Below are 22,136 nucleotides of genomic sequence, written 5' to 3' on the forward strand. Positions count from 1 at the left end.
TTTTTTGGGAAAAAACGAACTCCTGATTTAATTATTTATTAGTCCCTAGTATTTTTCTAATTGTAGTGGGATTTTTTTTTTTTTTACAATTTGGATATATTAACCAATTTAATATCTGGAATTATTGCTGTTAGTTTAAGGGTTTAAAAGATAGAATTAATGTAAAGAAATGATTCATGGTCCGCAAAGACTTTTGATTGATTATAAGACATTAACAAGATTAAAAACACATGATTGAAACCATTTAATGTTATTATGAATTAGATGGTCACTTCTAATATTATCAAACTTAAAGCATGACAAAATCTTCTAATGCATATAATCTCCACAGCTCACTGTGAAGCTAAACAGTTTTCTCCAGGAATATATAGAAAGTAGGCTACATAGGGGTAAAAACAATGTCTCATCACAAATTAAATCAACAAAATTAATTGCTTATAACTGCCTTTGTGGTTAAAGTGCAGTAAAATATGCCATAAGGTGATTAGATGTATAGAGAAAATGTAAAGTTTTGTTAGTTAAGGAAACCAGAACTACTGACATTATGCTTGAGAATTTGAGTTAGAGACTATTGATTTAAAATCTCCAGGTTAAGTGAAACAGCATAATTAATGTAATTTACCCTACAAAATAATACATTTAGAATCCATTATCAACTACATTGTCTGCAAAAAGATTATAACTCATCAACATCGTACAAATAAGAATGTATTTGGAAAATAGCAAAGATCATTTTGAGCTACAAGACATAATTGGATGTTTTTTTTTTAAGTTTTTCCAAGAAATACTAAATTCAGCCTTTGATTTTTAACAGGTGGAGATAAACATTTTACCTTTTACAGGCAAAAGCAAAATCTAATCCAACACTTATTAAAAATGACTAACATGGAAGTTAATAAGCCTTTTATGTTTACATCAACATTTTAGCTTTTAGATCAAACGTATTTCCAAACCTTTGACAAAAGGAAGCAGATTTATAAAAAAAAATAATCACATATTTGTTTGTTGTGAGAGAAAGCTCACCCAGACCTCCGGGAATGCATCTGAAGTTGAAGTACACAAAGTGCTTTTGCACCTCATATTTTATGTTCTTTTTGTTGTCTCTGACACCTCCCTCCCACAGACAAGCTGGTAGATTTTTTTTTTCCTGGGTTTCCTCAAACGCGTCCATTTGCATTTTAAACATGTCAAGGAAATGGCTTCCGCCTCAGCTGCTGTCACCGTGTTTGGCAGACAAGCAAGGGGTGTCTGTTAATGTGACACAGACAAAATATACACCTTGCTGCAGATACCGCTGTGCAGCATGATTTACAAGGCACTGCAGAAAAAAACAGTGTCACTTTCTGAAAGCAAGGTTCAGTTTCAGTTTAAAATTAGATGTATTCATGCAGTAATTGGCCTGATATTTTGTGCAACCAGTAAGCTAGTTAGTTAACTGTTAAGGGCATCTATCTATGAAGTATCTATAGCATTGTATGAACTTCTATGTTTCAATGAAAAAACAAAGAAAAAAAGTGATGATATAAATCAGCAGTTCCAGTCAGCTTCAGTCATAAAACCTGAAAATGAGAAAAAGTTGAGCTTGGGCATTTACAGAAAACATAGTGTGCTAAATTATTAATAATAACAGAAAATTCTCCCGTTTAGTTTAATATTATAGGCAACTAACGAGCTCATTTTGATATGAGTCTCCCTCTCTTCCCTCTAACAGCACACCTCTGCAGCTCTAATATTTCGCTGCCAGTACCAGCAAATTGGAAGAGTTGCTGAGCTGTTTCACAAGAGTGCCGCCGAGTTTCTGTGCTTAATGAATTGCTGAATGTGTTTGCAATCCTTGCAGCCAAAAATCCACTGAGCCTAACTAAACCTTCTTGATTTGACTTGTTACACTGAGGTTGAACATTTTCTTACTTGGGTCCTTTTTGCCACAGTTAACCCTATTATGTAAATCTTGGCCCTTTGTTTGCTTACCAACACTTTTCAGAACGGAAAAGGAAGGAATATACTTTACATCCTTGTTTAATACACTCAGAACAATCAGCTCTTTATGTCAATATTTCCCCTTGGAAATGAGTTTCTTTGAATTTACGGTACGAATACTATTAGTCTAAAAAATAATCTTTAATAATAAATAGATAAACTGAAATACAATACTTAGATTACAAAGTACTAGAAATGAAATAAATAAATAAAATAAATCACAAAATAAATAGATGAAGGAGACTTCTAAAACATCGGAAACATCTCAGCACAAAAAAAACCTTGAAGCGGATATTTTCAGGTTTACAAGTTCTACTGTTCCCAGTTAGTTCATAAGTTATTATTCCATGCTTTCTTCCTAATTCTTGAATTGAAACATATTCTTGCCATGTCCTATTACTAATTTCATCTTACACCAGCAAACTTTAAAAACATTCTTGAACTTTTTTTTATTTTTATTGTGATTTCATTGCCATTTATTCTTATTTCTGTATTTTTTTTGTTTTTATTCCTGTTTTATAATTTTTTTTTTTTTACATCTCTTTGTGATTGCTTAACTGTATGAGTGAAAGGCCCTTATTAAATATACTTTATTATTTCACTTACTTACAAACCTTGACACTAATTGTTCTCTGTGTTAGTGTAAAGAATTTGCAAAAAAAAAAAAAATTGACTAAAACCTGAATCTAACACTCTTCTACTATATAAGAAGATTTATTAATAAAATATAAAGATGTTGGTCTTAAAAGGGAGCAAGTTGTTCAGATTGTTTGAAAGTTTCACCATTTCACTTATACAGTAGTATTCCATTCAAAATTTCTCCACTTTCCTTGGCTGGTCCCCTGAGATTCCCTTTTAAACATCAATCCTTGTACTAAAATATTCTTTCTGTCATAACATTAAGATCTAATGAGAAGTGCATTCTCTTGGTCAGACCCTGTAATTCAGTGAAAGGGTGAAGTCAAAGTAAAAAAAAAAAATGCTCGTCCAGGAGAAGGAAGGGGTCACTCCAGTGGCTATAATTTGGCTACCATTCAGCTGGCGTATGACTGGGAAGGGCTACGTTAAATGGCTGCTACTGTATTGGAATTCTCTCTAAATTATTTCTATATTTACATAAGAAGAAGCCTTAAAGTTAGAAACAGTAATTTGGGCACACAGCCTCTTAATGAGCTGAATGTTGTGAGAGTTAATTGGCTGAGTGCTGTGAGAGTATGTGACCAAAGAAGAAAAGAACACAAGATTGTTTTGAGACCAAAAACTGTTAAGCCCAATAACAGTAACATCAGTTTGTACACTGTCTGTTGCACAGTTATGAGTCGGGCATAGAAATTTCCTTCAATGCCGCCCCAGTGAAAAACATCACACTAGCAAGATCTAGTATAGCTGAGAGCTGGCATTTGTCCTACATGTTTCTTATTTACCCCTTGTCCCAACACTCACAAAGCTATTAAGCAGGGCAAGGCACTGTGTTACAGGGAGTAACAGGGAGATTCATGCAACAATATTGTCTATCCCTACCTGCCTATCTTTGAATTCCCTGGCACCTACCATTTACTGTTTTGCCTTTTTTAATAGCAGCTAGGTGAGAACAGCTTCTATCTGTCAAGTGAGACAGAGCCCTGCAGTTGTTCATGACAGGTAAACGTCAAATAAAAAATTCAAGGGATTAAAATCTGGTACTTGTCAGTTAAAGAAGCGGAAGGAAGGAGCTGGTGATGAAGAAGAGGGAGCGAAGCAATGATTACACTGTTTTGAAAGAGTGCGACATTGTGTTCGCTGTAATACCTTGTTGCATTAAGGAACCAACTCCAAACCAGAAGCTGTTAAAGAGAGTGAAGTTGTTCTCCACCACATCTGAGCCAGGATTACAGGGGTGAGCGTCATACCATTCGTATGGGCTAAACCTGGGGTAAAAGAAAAATAGATTAGAAAAATATTTTCTGTTAATCATATGAACTGAAATGTATAATTATTTGCTATGTACGAAGTCCAACAGGGTACTGTAAGGCTGGTTATCTGTCAGACTATCCCAATGAAATAAAAAAAAAAAGCCTTTTCAAAGGAGCCCGGACAATTTATGCATCATAATATTAAACAACTATTTCAAAAGCTACACAATTTATACATAAAGTAGAAGCATAAAAAACATATAGTTAAGAAAGTGTCAGTTTTAGAGCCAAAAAACTAAACTTGTATCCAGAGTTATTCAGTTTAGCAACAGCTTTATACTCTATATTCAAGTTTACTATCAAGCTGAGATTATTAACCAGGAAGTCAATGCTAAAGATGTCTTAGATGGTTTATCAGAGAAAATATTCACGCCCTAGTTTGTGAGAATGAGTCTAAACAGGCTGTGTCCAAGTAAGAATGGTATTCTGAAAATAAACTTCCAAGCATCTATTTTTTGAGTCCATCAAACATCAATAAATCAACATATAGTTACAGCACTCATACAAAAAAAAAAAAAAAGTTTTTAGAATGATAATATAATTCTTTAAGGGAGAACATACCTTAATCAACCTGGTCCAATACGAAAAACTAAGTGCTTTTTATTTAAAGCAGAGATTGACTATATTTTGGGAAGTCATTTTCATGGGCCACACCAAGCCCTAATTGCTGCCTGACTTTTAGAATTAAGAAGGGAATTTAAAAGGAGGTCTAAAATATCTCCAAAGCAGCACAAGAGACCGATCTAACAGATATCAAAGACAGATCAGAACAAAATAATTTTGTAAAAGATAACAAAGTCAGGTAAAAACATTTAGAAACGTATCAGACAGATGAGAACTTTACCAACCTCATTAGCATAATGCAAGACCAGATTGTACGATTTAACAAATGGAAAGAGAGGAGTCTATGTTAGAGTTTAGAGGAGGAAACAAATGCAAAATAAAAATAAAAATAAAGGATCATCTCAAATTTCCCTAAAACCCTCTAAATGTCACTAAAATCTTTGGGATAATATGTACCAAATGGTCAAATTTTTATGATTGAAACAATACCAGGCATGGCAATTATCAAGAATATTCTAAGTACTCCTTTTCATACACTTGGTAAATGGCCTGTTCTTGTATAGCATCTCTTCAAGTCAAGAGACTAGTTTTTAGGCCATTTACACACTGATGGTGGAAAACTACACTGTACAGATTTGTTCTGGGGCTCACTGAAAGCACAATGTACACAGGTCCTCTGTACAGGCACAGAGACATACAATGTATGTAGAAGAAGTGTCTGCCCCAAGGACCCAATGTCTGACACAGACAGAGCTGGGGTTTGGATTGGCAACCCCAATTGCTAGACATACACATGCATACTATGCCACTGTCACCCCTTACTTTCACATGGCATACTAAGTAGGAGAGGTGGACAGACTGGACCCGTCTATGAGACTTATTAAGTTCCAAAATATACAGAATATTGTACGTTAATTGCGTATAAAAATAAATTACTGGCATTAAAAGCAAATTGTGTGATCATGTATTACTGTGTTAACCTTAACATTGCAATGTGCAAGTGTTTTTTTTTATGGTTCAAAATAACAAGCCCCTCTCCATTCCTCAACTCATCCTGCTGTCTCTTCTTTCTTCACTTTTCGCACTAAACTCTTAGTACCTTTTTCAAACACAGGTGTGAGAAGTAATGAAACACTGGCAGAAGCAGGAGGATGTACCACTGAGGATAGAGCCCATATTTTTCTTGAACACTAAACAACTTTGATTTAATCAGTTATAACTATGTACCAAACCATGACCTGATCAAAGCTATTAGCCAAACATTACTCAATAAAATTTCATGCTGCCATCACACATGTTTACTGTAGCTAGAAAATTAAAAGAATTGTTTGGCCACTGTGGTATCAGTTTTATCTAATAAAACATGACATTAAAACACCTTGAAACCTGTTTAGTCTGAGTTTTAGGCATTGACTTTGGTCACCCTGCTTTTTGAAATAAGGTAAATGATTATAAATGCATTTCAGAGGGTATTAAATGTCATATTTAAGATTCTTAAACCGTTTGTCATTTGCTTTGCTATCTGCATCACACTACTAATATAAATGTTGTTTTTGAAGGCAGATGCTGAAATGTCACTTTAAAGATTAAACAAGTTAAAGTCTTTGGATAATGCTGTTGTCTCATTCTTTATTCTTTGATGTAGTTTTCCCACACAAATACAAAAGGCTGATTGTGGTAATCTAAAATCAGACTTCTTGGACTGTTTTAAATCATGTTATCATGATATTTTCGTATTCAAATTCAGCTCTGATAATAATTTTGAATGACAAATTAAAATTTCAATTAAAACAGATATAAACTTCTGTTATAAAAAAAGAATCCTTCTAACACTACTCTAAATATTTTTAATATAACAAGTTTTGACATTTTTGAACGTATACTCTGGATAGATGATGTGGTGAAGTTGCATTCAGTTTGTGATTGTTCATCTGGATGGTATCTGCTGTTAGACTTTGTGTGCCTGTTGCGAATTGCTACCCTTTCGATCAATCTTTTCAACCTCATTTTGTGTTACTTAAATGTTAAAATGGAAAGCCATTGCCAAATAATTATATGATGGTGAAGAGGCACAGAGAGTCCAAAAGACCTTCTGTGCAGCTGAAAGATACATGAATAGAGCTTAAAATGGTCATAAATGATTTGAGTGCATTTTTTTGAATCAAGACATTATTGCATGATTTTTTTAGGCATTTTTCATGCTGCAGCTTAATGGCAGAGTGCCTTCTAGTTACATAGAATTTGGGGGTCATTTTGTACACATTGCCATGACTACAAGCCAACTTGGGTGAGATTACTCTCAATGACCTCATAAAGCTTGCATATATGCTGAGGGCAAATATCTAATAGTAAGTACTTTATAGTGCTGTATAGTACATTATACATGTTTCTCCCTCTCTAAAAGCGTTATAATCTCAGTCAGAGCTCTCTGCTGTCTTCAGATCATATCATTTTAGCAGTAAAAATCAGATATTGTGCCACTTATGTAAATCTTCAATTATGTTTTGAACACAAAAAAATTAGTTTGCAGATAACCTAATTTGCTCATTCATTGATTCAACATATTCAGTTAAAACACAAATGGATCATATAGGTGCCCAGAAAGTAGGGAAAATTGACTCCCTCTAAATAGAGGTGTATAGAAATATGTTTTGCAATGGCTAGCAACAACTAAGATAATTGTAGATTTCAGAAGAAACAGGAACTATTAGCATCATGGTAGAAGAAGTGGAGGTGGTGGAGGAGTATAAATACCTCTTAGTTCACCTTGACAAAAACACGACTGAAGATGCAACTATGAAGCCGTGTACCAGAAGGAACAGAGCAGACTGTACTTCTTAAGGAAGCTTAGCTCCTTCAGTGTTTGCAGCAAGATGCCATATATCCTTTATTCTAAAATAATTTCCTGCAAAGGTTTAATAAAAATAATTCTGATTCTGATTATAAGTCTGCTGTGGAGAGTACGATCTATTTAGCAATCATGAACAACATCAGAGAAAAGTACTTAAAAGAATCTCAACAAGCTGATAAAGTAAGTTAGCTCTGCTTTAGCAACTTATCTACAACTTCTGTAGATGATTTTCCAAGGATTTCTTCATAAAAAGAAAAACAATCCTTCCTGCCTAAAGCTGTCAACATAACTTGAATAACTTGTCAAAATAACTTGATTAAAAAGAAATTAAATTAAATTTAGTGGAATTGAACTGAATTCCACGGAATTGAACTGTAAATTAAAGTCTATTTTGCTTGATAGATAACTATAAATATATAAAAACAAAGTACCATTCATTACGCCACACATCTTTATCTTTATCTTTTTTAATGCTGTGGTGCTCAGTTACTCTATAGTTATCTTGTGGGTTTTTTTTAATTCAATGACAAATGTGATTTGAAAGGGGAAATAATTTTAAAAGTAAAATAAATAAAAAAAAATCACACTGATGTCAAAACTAATGTTATTTGAGATTAGTTTTTATATTTCATGAATTAAAGATAATCAAAAATAGATTTCTCTCTCAAAACTATTTTCTTCTCTCGATTGCTCTTGATTCAGGATTTTTTCTCGATGTAAAAAATGTGTCACCTGCAGACCTGTGTTCCTATTGGCCAGCCTCGACAGAATTGACAGTTGACAGCTACTAGTATAATTTCCTCTGTCCTGTGATACTTTTTTTTTTTTGTTTCCGTCTGGGCCACAGAATCTCTAGGTTTTAGAATTCCTTTTAACTAAATCTGTTTAAATTTAGCCTGACTGTCTTCTGTCTTTTCTCCTGTTCAGCACTATGAAATGACACATTTTTGTTTGAACTGTGCTGTTTTTTCCCCTCTCAAATAGATACAGAAAAGTGTCAGATCTCTCTCAATTGAATTGGATGTTCTTTTGTCTTTCCCAATTTGTAGAGTGGCTGCAGTTGATTCACAATTGGAGCATTTTGGTTTAGGATTCTTGATCAGGAACCCAGAGTTGCAGTCTGTGTTCTCCAATCAGAGATGTTGTGACTTGTAGAGAGGCAAATGTGCTGGTATTTAACTACTGGGAACCACTTCCTACAACAGTTATGAAATTGTACAGTAAAGATCTAAACCAACAGACCAAATGTGGACATTTTTAATAAAATAATATTTTAAAAGCAAAGCCTAATTTGGAAAAAGTAAGTAATACCAGAAATTGTGAAGAAGGCTATAACGTATATATTTGGTTTATTTTCCATTATATTCAAGGACTCTTTAGTTACTCTCTGTTTCCCCCTTGCGCTTGTTTCCTTTCCCCTTGGCTTCCTTCTAGTTATTCCCACTCACACCTGCTCCTTATTCAGCTAATTAATCCATCCTTTGTTCTGTTCCCCTTATATAGACCACCTCTGCAGTCAATCAGCACTGGTTCATTGTTGTTATTTTGTTTTCCCCTGGTCCCTGGCTTCCCACATGAGTTTTCCCTGATGCTTTGTGGTTTTTTTTGGGTCTTTGTATTTTGGATTTTTGGTTGTCTGCCTCTGTTTTCCATTAAATATACAAGATTCACCTCTGCCTCCTTGTCTCTGAATTTGGGTCCTTAACCAATCTCCATACAAATTGTGACAATATTACCCCTTTCTGTCTGAAAGAACCCTTTAATTATCATGTACATTAACTTTCATGTACATTTAAGGGTATTTAAGTAAATTCACTTTTCTCTGGCTCAGTCAGACCTTAAATTGACTGAGCTATCCCTTAGTGAATAATTTCAAAAAATTTAAATGATTTTAAACTGATGTAAAGCCACTCCAAGACGAGTCTAGTCTCAGAGCAGCAAATGAGGATCGAGGAGTGCAGCTGTTTGCTCTCGAGCCCTTGAACTTCCTCCAGTGTCTGTTTTTTTAGAACTTCCTCAAGCACCACTTTGCATGAGAAGCAGCAGGAAATGAAGTCAGTGACACTAAAAGGATATTAATCGTATTCATGACCAAAGAAAAACAGAAAACAGATAATATCCAACTAAAATTCGAAGCTGGCTGCATGAACCTCAAAATTCCTAAAATATGTAAATGGTGTTAATCAACTATAAATAACACCCTAAGATATAATTTCACATCAGGTGTGTATGTTTTTTTATCCTCCTGAATGTGATAATTACACAAAATCTCTTCTTTTTTCTTAAAGTTTTTTTTTAAACCCGCTTTCAACTTTCAAAGACATACAGGAAACCAGAAATTACTCACTGAATGGGACCTTACAACCATACTTGAAGGCTTTTTTGTGTTCGCTTCACACTGCTGCGCTGTTGAGAGCTCATGTGGACATAACTGCCTTGATCACTACCCAGCAGTTAACGCAGTATGATAAACTGGACTCATGTACTCAAATCTCAGCCAGTAATGATAACAGAGTAAATTACTGTGACTCGTGGAGATGTATGAAGGACTGAAAGGACAAACGGCTTAAAGCATCTGTACTTACCTTGCAATGACAAAAAGAACGCAGCTAACACCTAGGTATGCCAGAAGAATATACACCCAGATGTCTGGAGTCATGGGGTTCAGGAAGGAAAAGAAGCCGCTGTTTGTGGCATTGGGCCTTCGATAAAGGATGCTGATGCCTGTACTCATGAAGGGCTTTGAGAAGTCAACGACTTTCTCACGCATGTAGGTAATGGTGAGAGGGGCCACTGCCAAGTCTGCTCTCTGAAAAGGAAAAATAAAATAGTTATATGTATTTTTTTTTCTTTGTTTTTTCATAAAAAGTAACTTTAGAAAACTTGAGTTAACATTATGCATATATACATTCATTTTAACCTGGGGAGACACAGAGATAAGCTGAAATTAGAAATGTTTTATTCAATTCAAATGCAGTTTTCTTATACAGGTAACACAGACAGATTGGTCAAATGTTTTCTATCTAATGAAAACCAGCTGGTTGGATTACTCTCTTCAATTCCTCTCACCAAGCAACAGTGGTGAAGAAAACTCCCTTTTACAGGAAGAAAGCTCCGGCAGATCCAGGCTCAGTGTGAGTGACCTTCTGCAAAAGGCCAACTGGAGTTCAAGGAGATAGAAGCATATATGCAGATATTGACATAAATTAAAAAAGTTCCTTGGGAAAGAGTAATCTTTCCCCAGGGCCCGGACACTTGTGGTGGAATAAACTAGAGCGTGAGTGGGATTGAGAATACTCTAAGACTGGGGGAGGAGATGGGGCGGAGGTGGATGAAGGTTTGTTTGAGTGCAGCAGAGAGAAGCAAGTCCAGAAGCTAAATGAAGGAGATCTTGAAAGAAGTTTGGCTTTGGAGGCTTTGTGGCCCCGAGATCATCGGCTGAAGCTGGACGAGGGACATCACAAGTGGTTGAGCTGAAGCCGATAAGATTCTTCCAGATTACATTTTTTTCTTAAGCTTCATCTGTTAATCAACTGACAAAAATGTCAATTTCTGATTCACTGTACATTAACAAAGTTGCAATATTCCCTTGAATTTTTTTTAGCTTTGTTTAATATCAATATAGTAGCTCAATATGAATTGCCTGAATGCAATGTGACTGACAAAAAAAAACATAGTTGTTAAGTGGAAAGAAAACTTTATGAATAGATTTTTTAATATAATAAAATTCAAACTAAGTTGTGCATTTACTTTTACCCCCTTTACTTTGACAGCCATAAATAAAATGCAGTGTATGCAAAGGCCCATACAAGTCACCACATTAGTAAACTGGCCAACTGTGCTTCTCACAAAAAATGCAGCTGATCTGTGAAGGTATCAGAGGTTTGTTGAATAACATTAAGGGGAAAATAGAATCAAGAAAACCAAAGAACACAACAGAAAGGTCAGAAATGGTTGCAGAGAAATTTAAAGCATTCTTAGTTTATAAAGCAATATTTCCTTGGCAGGGAGAGAGAAGATGGTCAGAGATGGACAGATACAGTTTAGTCCGAGGGAAGAACAAAAGGAAACTTTTATATTAGTGACTGAGTATATAGAGTTAATGGTCTTGTGGGAAAACAAACATAAACATACAGCTGAAAGATTGAAAATGGATGCTTTCTTTTCTGTCTCAATGAGCTGCAGCTTTCCTGTCAAAATAAAGGGGTGAAGATTTCAGCCTTGGTCATATTATCAGAACAAGGTAGTTCTACAAAGTATTGATTCAAGAGGGTTGGATGTACTGTAAATGCATTTCCCAGAAATTATTTATTTATTTCTAATCTAATTCTAACTTACCTTCTCCTTCAGAGAGCTATGAAGATTTTTTCTTTTATTTATATATATATATATATATATATATATATATATATATATATATATATATATATATATATATATATATATATATATATATATATATATATATATATATAAAACTTATATGTGCAATAATAGTCTCTGATTGATGCTGAGAAAATATACCAATAGGTTAGCAAGGTTGTAAGGATGGGAATGCATACAGGAATAAATAGTTGATACACGCAAGGTACAAATTAAGCTGCGGTCATTAACAACCGCCAACAACTATGGAAGTATGCCTGGTGTGTAAATTCATACGGTCTTCAATATCAATGCCCCAACCTTTTTGTATGCTGTTCAACCTAACAACAACCACCATCCACTTCCCCTACACGATGGCTGAGCAGGAGGTTAATGAAACCAGCTGCTTGGTTCACGCATGGATACCCTTTTCCCTTCAAAGAAACGGTACAACCCACAAAGGGAGGCTTTCTTTACGTCCTACATGTTGAGAGGAGTAACAGGGCAGAAATACACAACTGTTCACTGTACCACATTTAACACATCAACTGAGTGTTTTGTTTCTTTGTTTTCTTTTGTTTTGTAGTTGTTTTAGCAAAAAGCAAAGCTATAAGACTTATTTCAAAAGGGATTTAAATGAATGGCACGCAGGAACACACATTTACAAAGAGTACAATAAAAGCTTTGTGGTTTAATGTGTCAGAATTTTTACTTGAGCCCTTTATCAAATATTCCAACATACACTTACAATATTTATCCCCAGTTTGAAATAATCTTTTTTAGACAGCTCTCGGCCCAGATTTATGTGATACCTTCAATACAAGTACACACGGGTCAGAAATGAAACATTTTCACTTTGCATGTGGTACCTAGAATTATGTGCTCCTGTGGTCTGCACCATGGTGGATAAACACACAGTTGATAGAAGGGTAGAGAAATCCGAACATCCTGCTGTGTACTCAGAGTTTCTCTTAAACTATTCAAATTCCCATATCACATTCTGCTCCCTGTATTCTTTGCTGCCAACCGCAGCTTTTAACCAGTCTCCCCATCAGCCATAAGATCAAGCCAGCATGCCATTCCAGAGATCCCTGCAGTGGGTTAATATACATGCTGCAGGTTCTTATTCTGCTTTTGGCTCATGGACACAAGCAATACAAAGACAGTACCCTAATATGTTCTACATGCCATCTGGGTTTGCAGATAGTGGGCTTTACAGTGATGCCCTCTTACCTGATAACCCGGAGGACAATTGCTAACACGGACATAATCACCATAATATTAAGAGGAATTAATATGCAGCACTTTTAGTTAGAGCTATACATGATCAAGGCTTTGATGTACAGTAATTGAGTACTACAATGTTTTTTTCCTGCGGTACATTTCTGTATGCTACTGTAACTGCTGTTCTTAGACATAGAGTAACATGGCTTAGATGAAATTATGTTTCACTAAACAGAGGCAGAGGCAATATATCTGTGGATTAAATAGTTTTAACTACATACACCATATAAAAAAAATATAATAAATTTGAAGTTGATGTAAAGAAAAGAAAATCTGTACTTTCTTACATAAGGATCTGCACCACTTTAATACCTTTCACATTTTCCCCAATAAAACCCAAAATTCAATGTAAGTAACAAAGTATAATGTGAAAGTAAAAGATTAGGGGTCTTTATTATTATAGATATAAAAAAAAAATAATGATTAAAATGTGATGTTTAAGAGTGCTCAGGGAGGTGTTCAATGGGATTTTGTTGTATTAATTACTTCCCTATCCTTTGTAGCACATACCCTGATCTCCATAAGGGTGTTTATTTGCTAATCTAATAAATCTTTGAGGCCTTCAGCAAAATGTTGTATTATAAAAACTGTTGGACCCTATTTACATTTCGTGGTCCCTCTGAAGGCATATGGTTGTAGCTAACTTTACTTTGTGTAACACTTGTAAGGCATAATATTTTTTTTGCCACATATATGTTTTTAAAACACTATTAAAATAAAAGCATTGAAAATTATGCACTACACTGTCAACTACACACTATCTCAAAAAAATGCATTAAAGCTTTTGATTTGGATTGTGTAAAAAAATTAAGAAAAAAGGAAATCAAGGGGCCTAAAAAGCTTTTCAAATTTATGGTTACAGAAATACATATATGCCAAATAAAAGTGTAGGATTTATCCTTTGCAAAATTATGTGAACATCTGATAAAAAGCTAAAATATACAAAGATGTCTGCTGCTGTCCTAATATCAGTGAACACTTTTTAGAGTTTATTAAATAACTTAATAAACCTTTGCTTTTAATGTCAGTTTTGGATAAATGTATTTTTCTTTATTTTTGTTAGGTTAAATAGGGATAATGTCGGGTTTGGTGGAGGTTGGTTGAGGACCCAAATGCAGAGATGAGTTCTTACAGGTTTAATGAAATCAAAAAGGAAACAGAAACAAAATCTAAGAACCAAAATACAGGAAACCAGAAACCAAGAGACGTCAGGGGGGGGGGGGGAAACACATGGGGAGCCAAGTAACATCAAGAAACCAGCCAAGAGTCACTGAAAAGGAGGTGTATGTATGGGAGACAGAAACAATGGGAGGACTAATTATCTGATAGGGAGCAGGTGTAGACAAAAGTAACCAGAAGGAGCTAAGGGAAAGGATATCGGTACAAGGGGGCAGCAAAGAGCAACTCAAAAAAAATACAACACTGCTTAAATATAACACAAAATGGAAATACAGAATGGATACAGAATAACATAAACTCAAAGTGGAACTGAAAACTTTAAAAGAAACTCAAACAGAAGTCCACACAAGTCAAAATCATGGCAGATTATAACCAGTGGACCTGAAATAGCTGCTTTTTCAGATGTTAGTTCATTTTTGGTGCAGGAATGAGCATGTTTAAGAATGGAAGCACAATGAGGTCTGTTGTGGATATTGTGACCTCTTTAGTTAACTTTTTTTGGGTGAAGGTATTAGATCAATTGACTCAAGTATGCTTCACAACACCAATAAAAAGGGCTGGTTTTGTTCTTGGAACTCATCTAGAACCATTGGAGATGATTTAAAAAGAAGAATTTTTCATAAAATTCACAACATAACAGTGTCTTCATTCAAAAGCCTCTCCAATCATGCCGTAATGTAGACCACTGCAGGTCTTTCCTTTTAATAGCAATTACCTTCTACAAAACCACAATGAAAAGAAACTGTATGATATTTGCCTGGGTTTATTAAAATATTTTAGAATTAAATTTAGAAGTTGTGCAAAAATAATAAAGTTAACATTTAGTTGTAAACTTAAGCTGATTTATTTCAGTGTAGTTTAACCTAATAACCTTGCAGCAACAGGCCCAACTGTAAGTCACATTTTTCAACAAGTCACCCTGAAAATCAAAGTCACACTTGTACATCAGCTAGTTAAACGTCTTTCAGGGGAAAAAAACAGCTCTATGGTACAGCATAATTAATTAACCTTTTTTTTTTTCTTTTATCATAAATCTTTCTGACAAGCTACACAGACAGGGAGTAACTGTGTTGGTTAAAACACTTCAGTATATATGTTGGTACAGAGATTAACTGCTTAGCAACAAATGGTGTGCTAAGAACTCTATTAACATTTGAATCACAGCATGCTTAACGTGATAATCTATTTTGACTAAATCAAGTTTAACAAGGCCTGCTTCATCATTTAACACCTTACAAACAATCCCCTTTGGCACAGCAGTGAGCTTTATTACTGCTGTGAGATAAATCTATGCATGTTTTAAATAATCCATTTTGAAAGTTAGAAATTTTAAACCCCCAAGTTACATTCATAGGGAGTTAACATTAATCAAATATTATGTATAAAATAATCTTAAATAGGGCAAACATAGATACAAATATTCTGGTTTTATTAAACTGTCTTAACAAGGGCTTTCATATGTGCATGCATGAGCCTCATAGTGCATGTGCTCGGTTCTTTTTACAATCTGTCCACATCGTTTGAATTTTTATAGTGTACAGTAAGAGGAGTTTAGATACAATGAATGGCTTGAACTGAGGCTCACTGGGTACAAAAACACCAGAAAGGTGGTTGCCCTTGTTCTCTGTTTTGACAAGATCAAAGGATAATTAATATCACATCATATTTGCTTGTTAATCATCAGCTTTGTTTTGTTGCATTAAAAACTGATCACTATACTTTGAATGATGTAAAAGTCAAAGACTCCATCCATCCATCCGTCCGTCCGTCCGTCCGCCCATCCATCCATCCACCAGAAAGATGAAACGACCACTCACCGCAGCGTTAGGTGAGTATGTCACAAAGATTGGCATATGGTACAACCAACAGATAAGATGACCCCCTTCAGAATATAAAGCCTAAAGAAGACCTAGGATTTTTTTTAACCAGGTAAAAGGAATTCTCAGTAACTTGTTCCTTTTTTTCTTGTTTCCTTTGTTTCCGCTGTTTTGAAAGAAAATTAATTTACATAAGTCTAAAAAATACATGGAAAAACAAAAAAAAAAAAAAACTGCACCATATCACAAGTCCAGCAGTCAGGCAAAGGCACCACCAACTGTTTATTCCTTAATGAACACAGATACGATGAGTTTATTAAGCTGCTCTGGTAGCATAACAAACAACACTTCCTTCATGCTACAGGCAGTGAGCGGAAAACATGGAGCCTGTGAATATTGGTCTTCCTTTGGGATCAGGCAGCTGCTCCAAAAGGTGCTGTGACTGCCACCTGTGGAACCCGGAGATACAGCTCACCTTGGGTCATCTTTTACCCACTGACAGCCGAATCTCTCTGCCTCTGCTTTGATGCACTGATTAGAAAGTTCGTCTAGAAACCCTTTGTAAATCTTTACTAGATGAGGTAATAATTACTGTAGGTCTATATTGTTTCTATATTGATTTTAACTGACGTGACTACCAGGCAAATCTACCGCTTGACCTGTAAGATCAGTCTAAAGGTAAGCAAATAAAAAGGAGTTCCCACTGTGAAACCAAAACTGCAAAGGAAGGTTTTGACCATACCATTTTGGACCCAAAACTATCTAAACATGTCATACAAGCAGAGCCCTATAAGTAGCAACAAATGGACCACAGCTTGTATGGAAAGCCAAAGGTCCCACAAATTCAATTAACTATAAGGGACATTTTTCAATTTAGAAAAAAAACAGCAAAACAACAACAACAAAAAACATGTCAATGGAACTTAATTTACTTTGCAAGCACAATGATTTTTTTTTTAGATATTTTGAATTCACAAACTCCAGAAAGCACATATTGCCAGACCATAAAAGTTTAAAAAACAATCCAATGGACTAGGTTTCCAAGGTTTGAAGACGTTTCGCTTCCCCTCCAGAAAGCTTTCTCAGTTCAAATGTTCATTTTAATTGAGAAAGCTTCCTAGAGGGGAGGCCAAGTCCAGTGGATTGTTTTTTAAATTTTTACGGAATGACTATGACCTGGATGACTGAGAATCTTCATCAGCACATATTGCCAGAACTCAACAGATGCATTAATCCAGATACACAAAGGTTTCATACTAATCAAATGTAGTGATGTGTATAATGTCAACGTTTCAAGCAGAGGACGAAAGCTGAAACAAAACAAAGATGGCTGTGTCAATTTTAGCTGGAATACCCTGTTTTTTTGAAAAATGAGAAAAAGGACATTATTTCTGCCTTTGTGGAAGGAGGGATAGTTGTGTGATAGTGTGATTTGTCAATTAACTTTGCTAATTATGAAACCAATCAAGAATGTGATATGGTACAGCTGCTAAAACTGCTATGACTGACTAAAAGCTTGACACAAGAGGCATGTGCCACCCTGTGTGCCACTTGAAATATCCAATAAGCTTGAAGAATTGACCTGAATGTCCCTCCCTTTTGCAAACACTTTCAAAAGATTTTATTTTTATTTTTTTTTATGAATTGCAACAGCAGAACTAGACTAAAACCTTAGGCGACTAAAACTGTATAAAAACTATCACATATAGTAATGCCTAAAAAGTGACTAAAACTAAAAAGTTTTTGTCCTAAAGATGAAAACTAAAACTATATCTAAGATGCCTGTTAAAAACAACATTGGTTGAAATCTGAGGTGGCCTTGAAAATCGCAAATAATGCCTGACAGCAACTGAAATGGAAATGGCTACATTGTCTTTGGGGACCATTTCATCAGCAAAACCTTTATTTCCTCTGTGTTTTCCTGACTAAACACTTTATCCCCTCTAAGAAAAACGTTTGAATATTACACAGCACCTCCAGCATTTTACAGGTTTCTGCTTTCTAAAGCTTCAAACTAACAGCAATTATTGTAACAAATTCACCTGTATTTTATGCCTACAGTATAAAAAGACGTTTTCGATCATTGTGTGGGATCTAATCAGACCAAAGACTCTTGCTTTGTTTCAGTTATAATAATTAATCACTTAAGCATTTAATGTTTTACATTTTTTTCTATATTTTCAACTCAAATCAATAAATTAGAATCACTACAATTACTATACCTTCAAGGAATTTGGGAAAACCCAGATGTTGATACCATGGCTTTTTAAGGTTCATTCCTATCTTTAGGGTTAAAAGGATGCACACTAGTGAATGGTATTAAAGTCAAACCAAAAACACACTGCATGACTGTTTGAGATAATGAATTAGTAAAAATCAGCCAATAGCTATATGTTAGTCATGAACAAAACAGCTTTGAGATCAGGGGGATGATTTTCAATGTTGGGAATGATTTATTGGTTTTATTATAGTTTGACATATATAGGTAATAAGGTGTGTAGAAGTAAATAATATGGATAATAAAATACAGTAATTTAAGCAACAGAAAAACTCGGCAGCAGATAGCTGTCTCTCTTCTGGAAGCCAAGCCAAAAAAGCTGGTTTTCTGAGAAGAGAGTATAATCATGATATCAATGTCATGATTCTGCCCTTTGTGGACCTTTTGGCTCTGTTTAAGTTTTTTGTAGTGTTGAAAATCTTGTTCATATCGGCCTGAAGTGTTATTCAAATTAGCTTACACAATTAGCGTCAGTGTCAGTGTCAAAAACAACTGTAAATTATACATTAGGAAGAAAGAATGACCGCTCCAAAAGCAAAAAAAAAAAAGATATATATATATTATAGTTTTCAACAAAGTTAGGGACAGACATACATTTTGGATACCAGGTTGATGAAATTGAAATGGAGGTTAAACCATAAATGAGGCTACGATGGCTCATTAGATAGGGGTTTATGCTGTAACCTGCGGGTTGCTGAATATTTTTCAGCCACACTTCTGTCATTCTACCCCAGAACAGATGTGGGTAGCTCCTCACCAGCATTTCTGTATAAATGGATGGATGGCAGATTGTGATGTAAAGCCTTTTGTAATCCTCAGACTTGATAAAGCATTTTAAGAGTTCATGTCATTTACCTTTCTTTTTTTAACCTTACATAGACATTATCACATACTGAATTTTGAAATGGGACCCAGAAACGTTGGCAAAACTAAATACAGTTATACTTGAAGCGTCACGTAATCTGGGTGTTTTTCTGCAAAAGGGACTGGGTTACATCAAATTAGATGGCATCATGAGGTCAGAACATTGCATAGATATATCAAAACAACATCCTAAGACACCAGCCAGAAGACCACATATGGGTCATCAAAACAGATACATTACTGTTCTAATATGAGGAAATACACAAATAAGCAAATCTGTCAATGGAGGAAAAAGAAAAAACAACAAAAAAACAAAAAGGTTAAAAAAAGTATATGTTACATCAGTTCTGTAAGGAGAAATTGGCAAAAGTCCAACGAGGGTGACACTGGTCCTATAGAAATTTTTACAAAATACTAAGTATAAATTATTGTACACTTCTGAGACTAAAGAGCACAAAAACAAAAAACTCAAAGAGAAATACGTTTTTTTTTTGTTGTTTCTTTTACAGTAAATGTAAATACCTAGTTTGAACTCCAGATGCTACTACTTCCTTATGCTCTGCCTTGAAAAGCTTCTATCTAAATGTATGCAGAGCACAGCGTTCTTCATCACCATATGGTAACCCCAATGCAAAACATATTTAAAAATTATGTCATGAGCAGCTAGTGTATTTAACAGTTCCACAGCTTTTCCTTTTCCTACTAACTAATGACCTGATTTGCTGTGGTAAAAAGGACCTTTTCACTTAAAAACCAAAGACAAAAACATATGTGCTTTTAAATTATGGAGACATGCATTTCCAGTTTGTGCCCGACTTGTCTGCCTCTGGTAATCCATTTGCTCCTCTAAAGGTTATAGTTATCAACGTGGATCTGGCGAAAAGCTTTTGTGTAGAAATAAAGTGCTGCAGTGGGAGTCCACCTTTTCCAACCCTTTCAGCACCAAGCCATTGACTCCTGCCACACAATTCCCTGCACTAAATGCCACTTACACTATTACAAGTTTTCAGCTGAGTACAGCTCTGACCTGATGGGGCTGAGGACAGAGGGAGTGCACCGAGAGGGACACTTATGAAATGCCAGGAGAGAATAACCACCACAGTTTGAATGTAAGGCTGTTTCATGGCCGCTGAGGTTTTAAGTTTAATACAGACTGCTGCGATTGTCTACTGTCTTGTGGAAAGATGATGGCTGACACATTTGCTCCAATCCTTTCAATATGCTTTGCTTGGTGTTTTTTTATTTTTTTAGACCTCTGGTCATCCAGTTGTGGCAAGTAGTGCATTTCACCAAGCTGCATCAGCACACTCATAACTTTTGGGCAACCTTGACATCATTGTGCCATAAATGTAACTGACAGGCTGGCAAGCTCCTCCTGACTTGTACTCAATCATAACTATATCTCTGTCCACATGGAGGACACCAGCCGCGGTTCAGCTGCATGGCTTCCCTTTGGAAATGTTGTATGACACAAAATTATTACACTAAGTAAACATTGTTTATGTCATATCCAATTATCTCCTTGTTTTAGACAAAAACTTGAGCATTAAAAATAAGCATATCCTGAGGACTAAAATGAGTTAGGTTATTAAAACCTTGTTTTTTAAAGCAATAAAAACGATTTTGTTCATGTAAACCTCTTAAAGCTTTGCTTAGTGTTTAATACAGCTAAAGAGATAATTGCAAAGCACACTTTATTGCAAGCTTCCTCAAATCCGGCCCTTAAGGTCTGGTGTCCTACAACTTCTAGATGTGACTTCAACACAATGTCTAAATTTTCTCCTCACTCTGCAGTCTGGTTCTCAAGAACCTGCTAATCATGTTATTATTTGACTCAGTTGTATTGAAGCAGAGACAACTAAAAAGTACAGGACATCGGACCTTGAGGATTGGAAATGAGGAACCCTGCTCTATAGTGAGCAATTTTAAAAGCCTGACAGGGCAATAAAATTTCACATGACACAGTGAGTATGATAGGCTCCTATCTGAAATTCGCTGAATTGTCCCTATTACACTACATTGTTTATGTTCACATTAAATGGCAAAGTTTTCAAAAAACAAAAAAAATCTAAGCACAACAAATCCAGAGATCTTTCAAATGTTGCAGGGCCTGCTTCATTTTCATACAAAGAAGGAGTTGAGTGACTATTGAAAACTTATTTTAGCATATATAAAACATTGTAGTCAAGTCTAATAAAGAAAAAAAAAATGTTTTGAATGGTAACATACCAACTACACAAAATTTAAACCAGAACTTTAAATTTTACTCACACATCTGCATTAACTCAAAGATGAGTTCAATCCAAACACTGTGGTTCCAATGGATCTGGCACATCCTGCCTGGCACACTGTTCCATTAGGAAAGATTTCAGAGTGGAGCGCCTCGCTGGGCTTGGATTCAGATCAGTTTTGTGTGGCGGATTTGTGTGGCGTTGTATATAGTACAGTATACAGTACATTAAATTGGTTATTTAGCCAGTACTAACCTAATCCCCATTTTATTTTATTTTTATTTATTTTTTTAGAATTTCATGATCATATTTATTATGGCTGTCAATTAACAGTATAAATAGTATGTTATCACATAAAAGGTAGGCGAATTGGATCCACAGTCTACACATGTTGTCTTATCCTTGTTAACTTGACTCGAACCACTTCACTCTTCATCAACTGACTTATTACCTGAACAATTTGCTCTGGATTGAAGAGTTTGAGCAGCAGGACGCAAAAATGGAAGAGCCCAATATTTTAAAGAAGTGGCACGTAGCAGTCTGGGATGCTTCAAAAGTGCGCTGAAGTGTAGCCGGTGGTACTGCTCTGACTTACTGGCTGTGATGAGCTACAAACGTATGGCACAGCAGCACCGCAGAGTTTACACGTTGCTTCCACAAACAGTTGGAGCAGCAGGGGTTAGTGTCAAATCACAATAAAGACTTGGATTAAAAATATATATACTGGAGCACCAACTAGTACTAAGGCCCCGTCCACACGAAGACGAGCCCTGG

General features: G+C 35.3%; 1 protein-coding gene across 1 annotated transcript in view; it reads right to left on the reverse strand.

Annotated features, from left to right (window-relative positions):
* Nucleotides 1-22,136, reverse strand: part of LOC119792816 (glutamate receptor ionotropic, kainate 3) — a 165,009-nt gene that overhangs the window by 14,752 nt on the left and 128,121 nt on the right. The window contains exons 11-12 of the mRNA XM_038299624.1: nt 9,933-10,156; nt 3,769-3,887 (exon numbers count right to left, since the gene is read on the reverse strand). Coding sequence (XP_038155552.1) covers nt 3,769-3,887; nt 9,933-10,156 — 343 coding nt within the window. The remainder of the gene's footprint in view (nt 1-3,768; nt 3,888-9,932; nt 10,157-22,136) is intronic.

The sequence above is a fragment of the Cyprinodon tularosa genome, unplaced genomic scaffold, assembly GCF_016077235.1.
Source record: "Cyprinodon tularosa strain WSP-4 unplaced genomic scaffold, ASM1607723v1 ctg431, whole genome shotgun sequence".
NCBI lineage: Eukaryota > Metazoa > Chordata > Actinopteri > Cyprinodontiformes > Cyprinodontidae > Cyprinodon > Cyprinodon tularosa.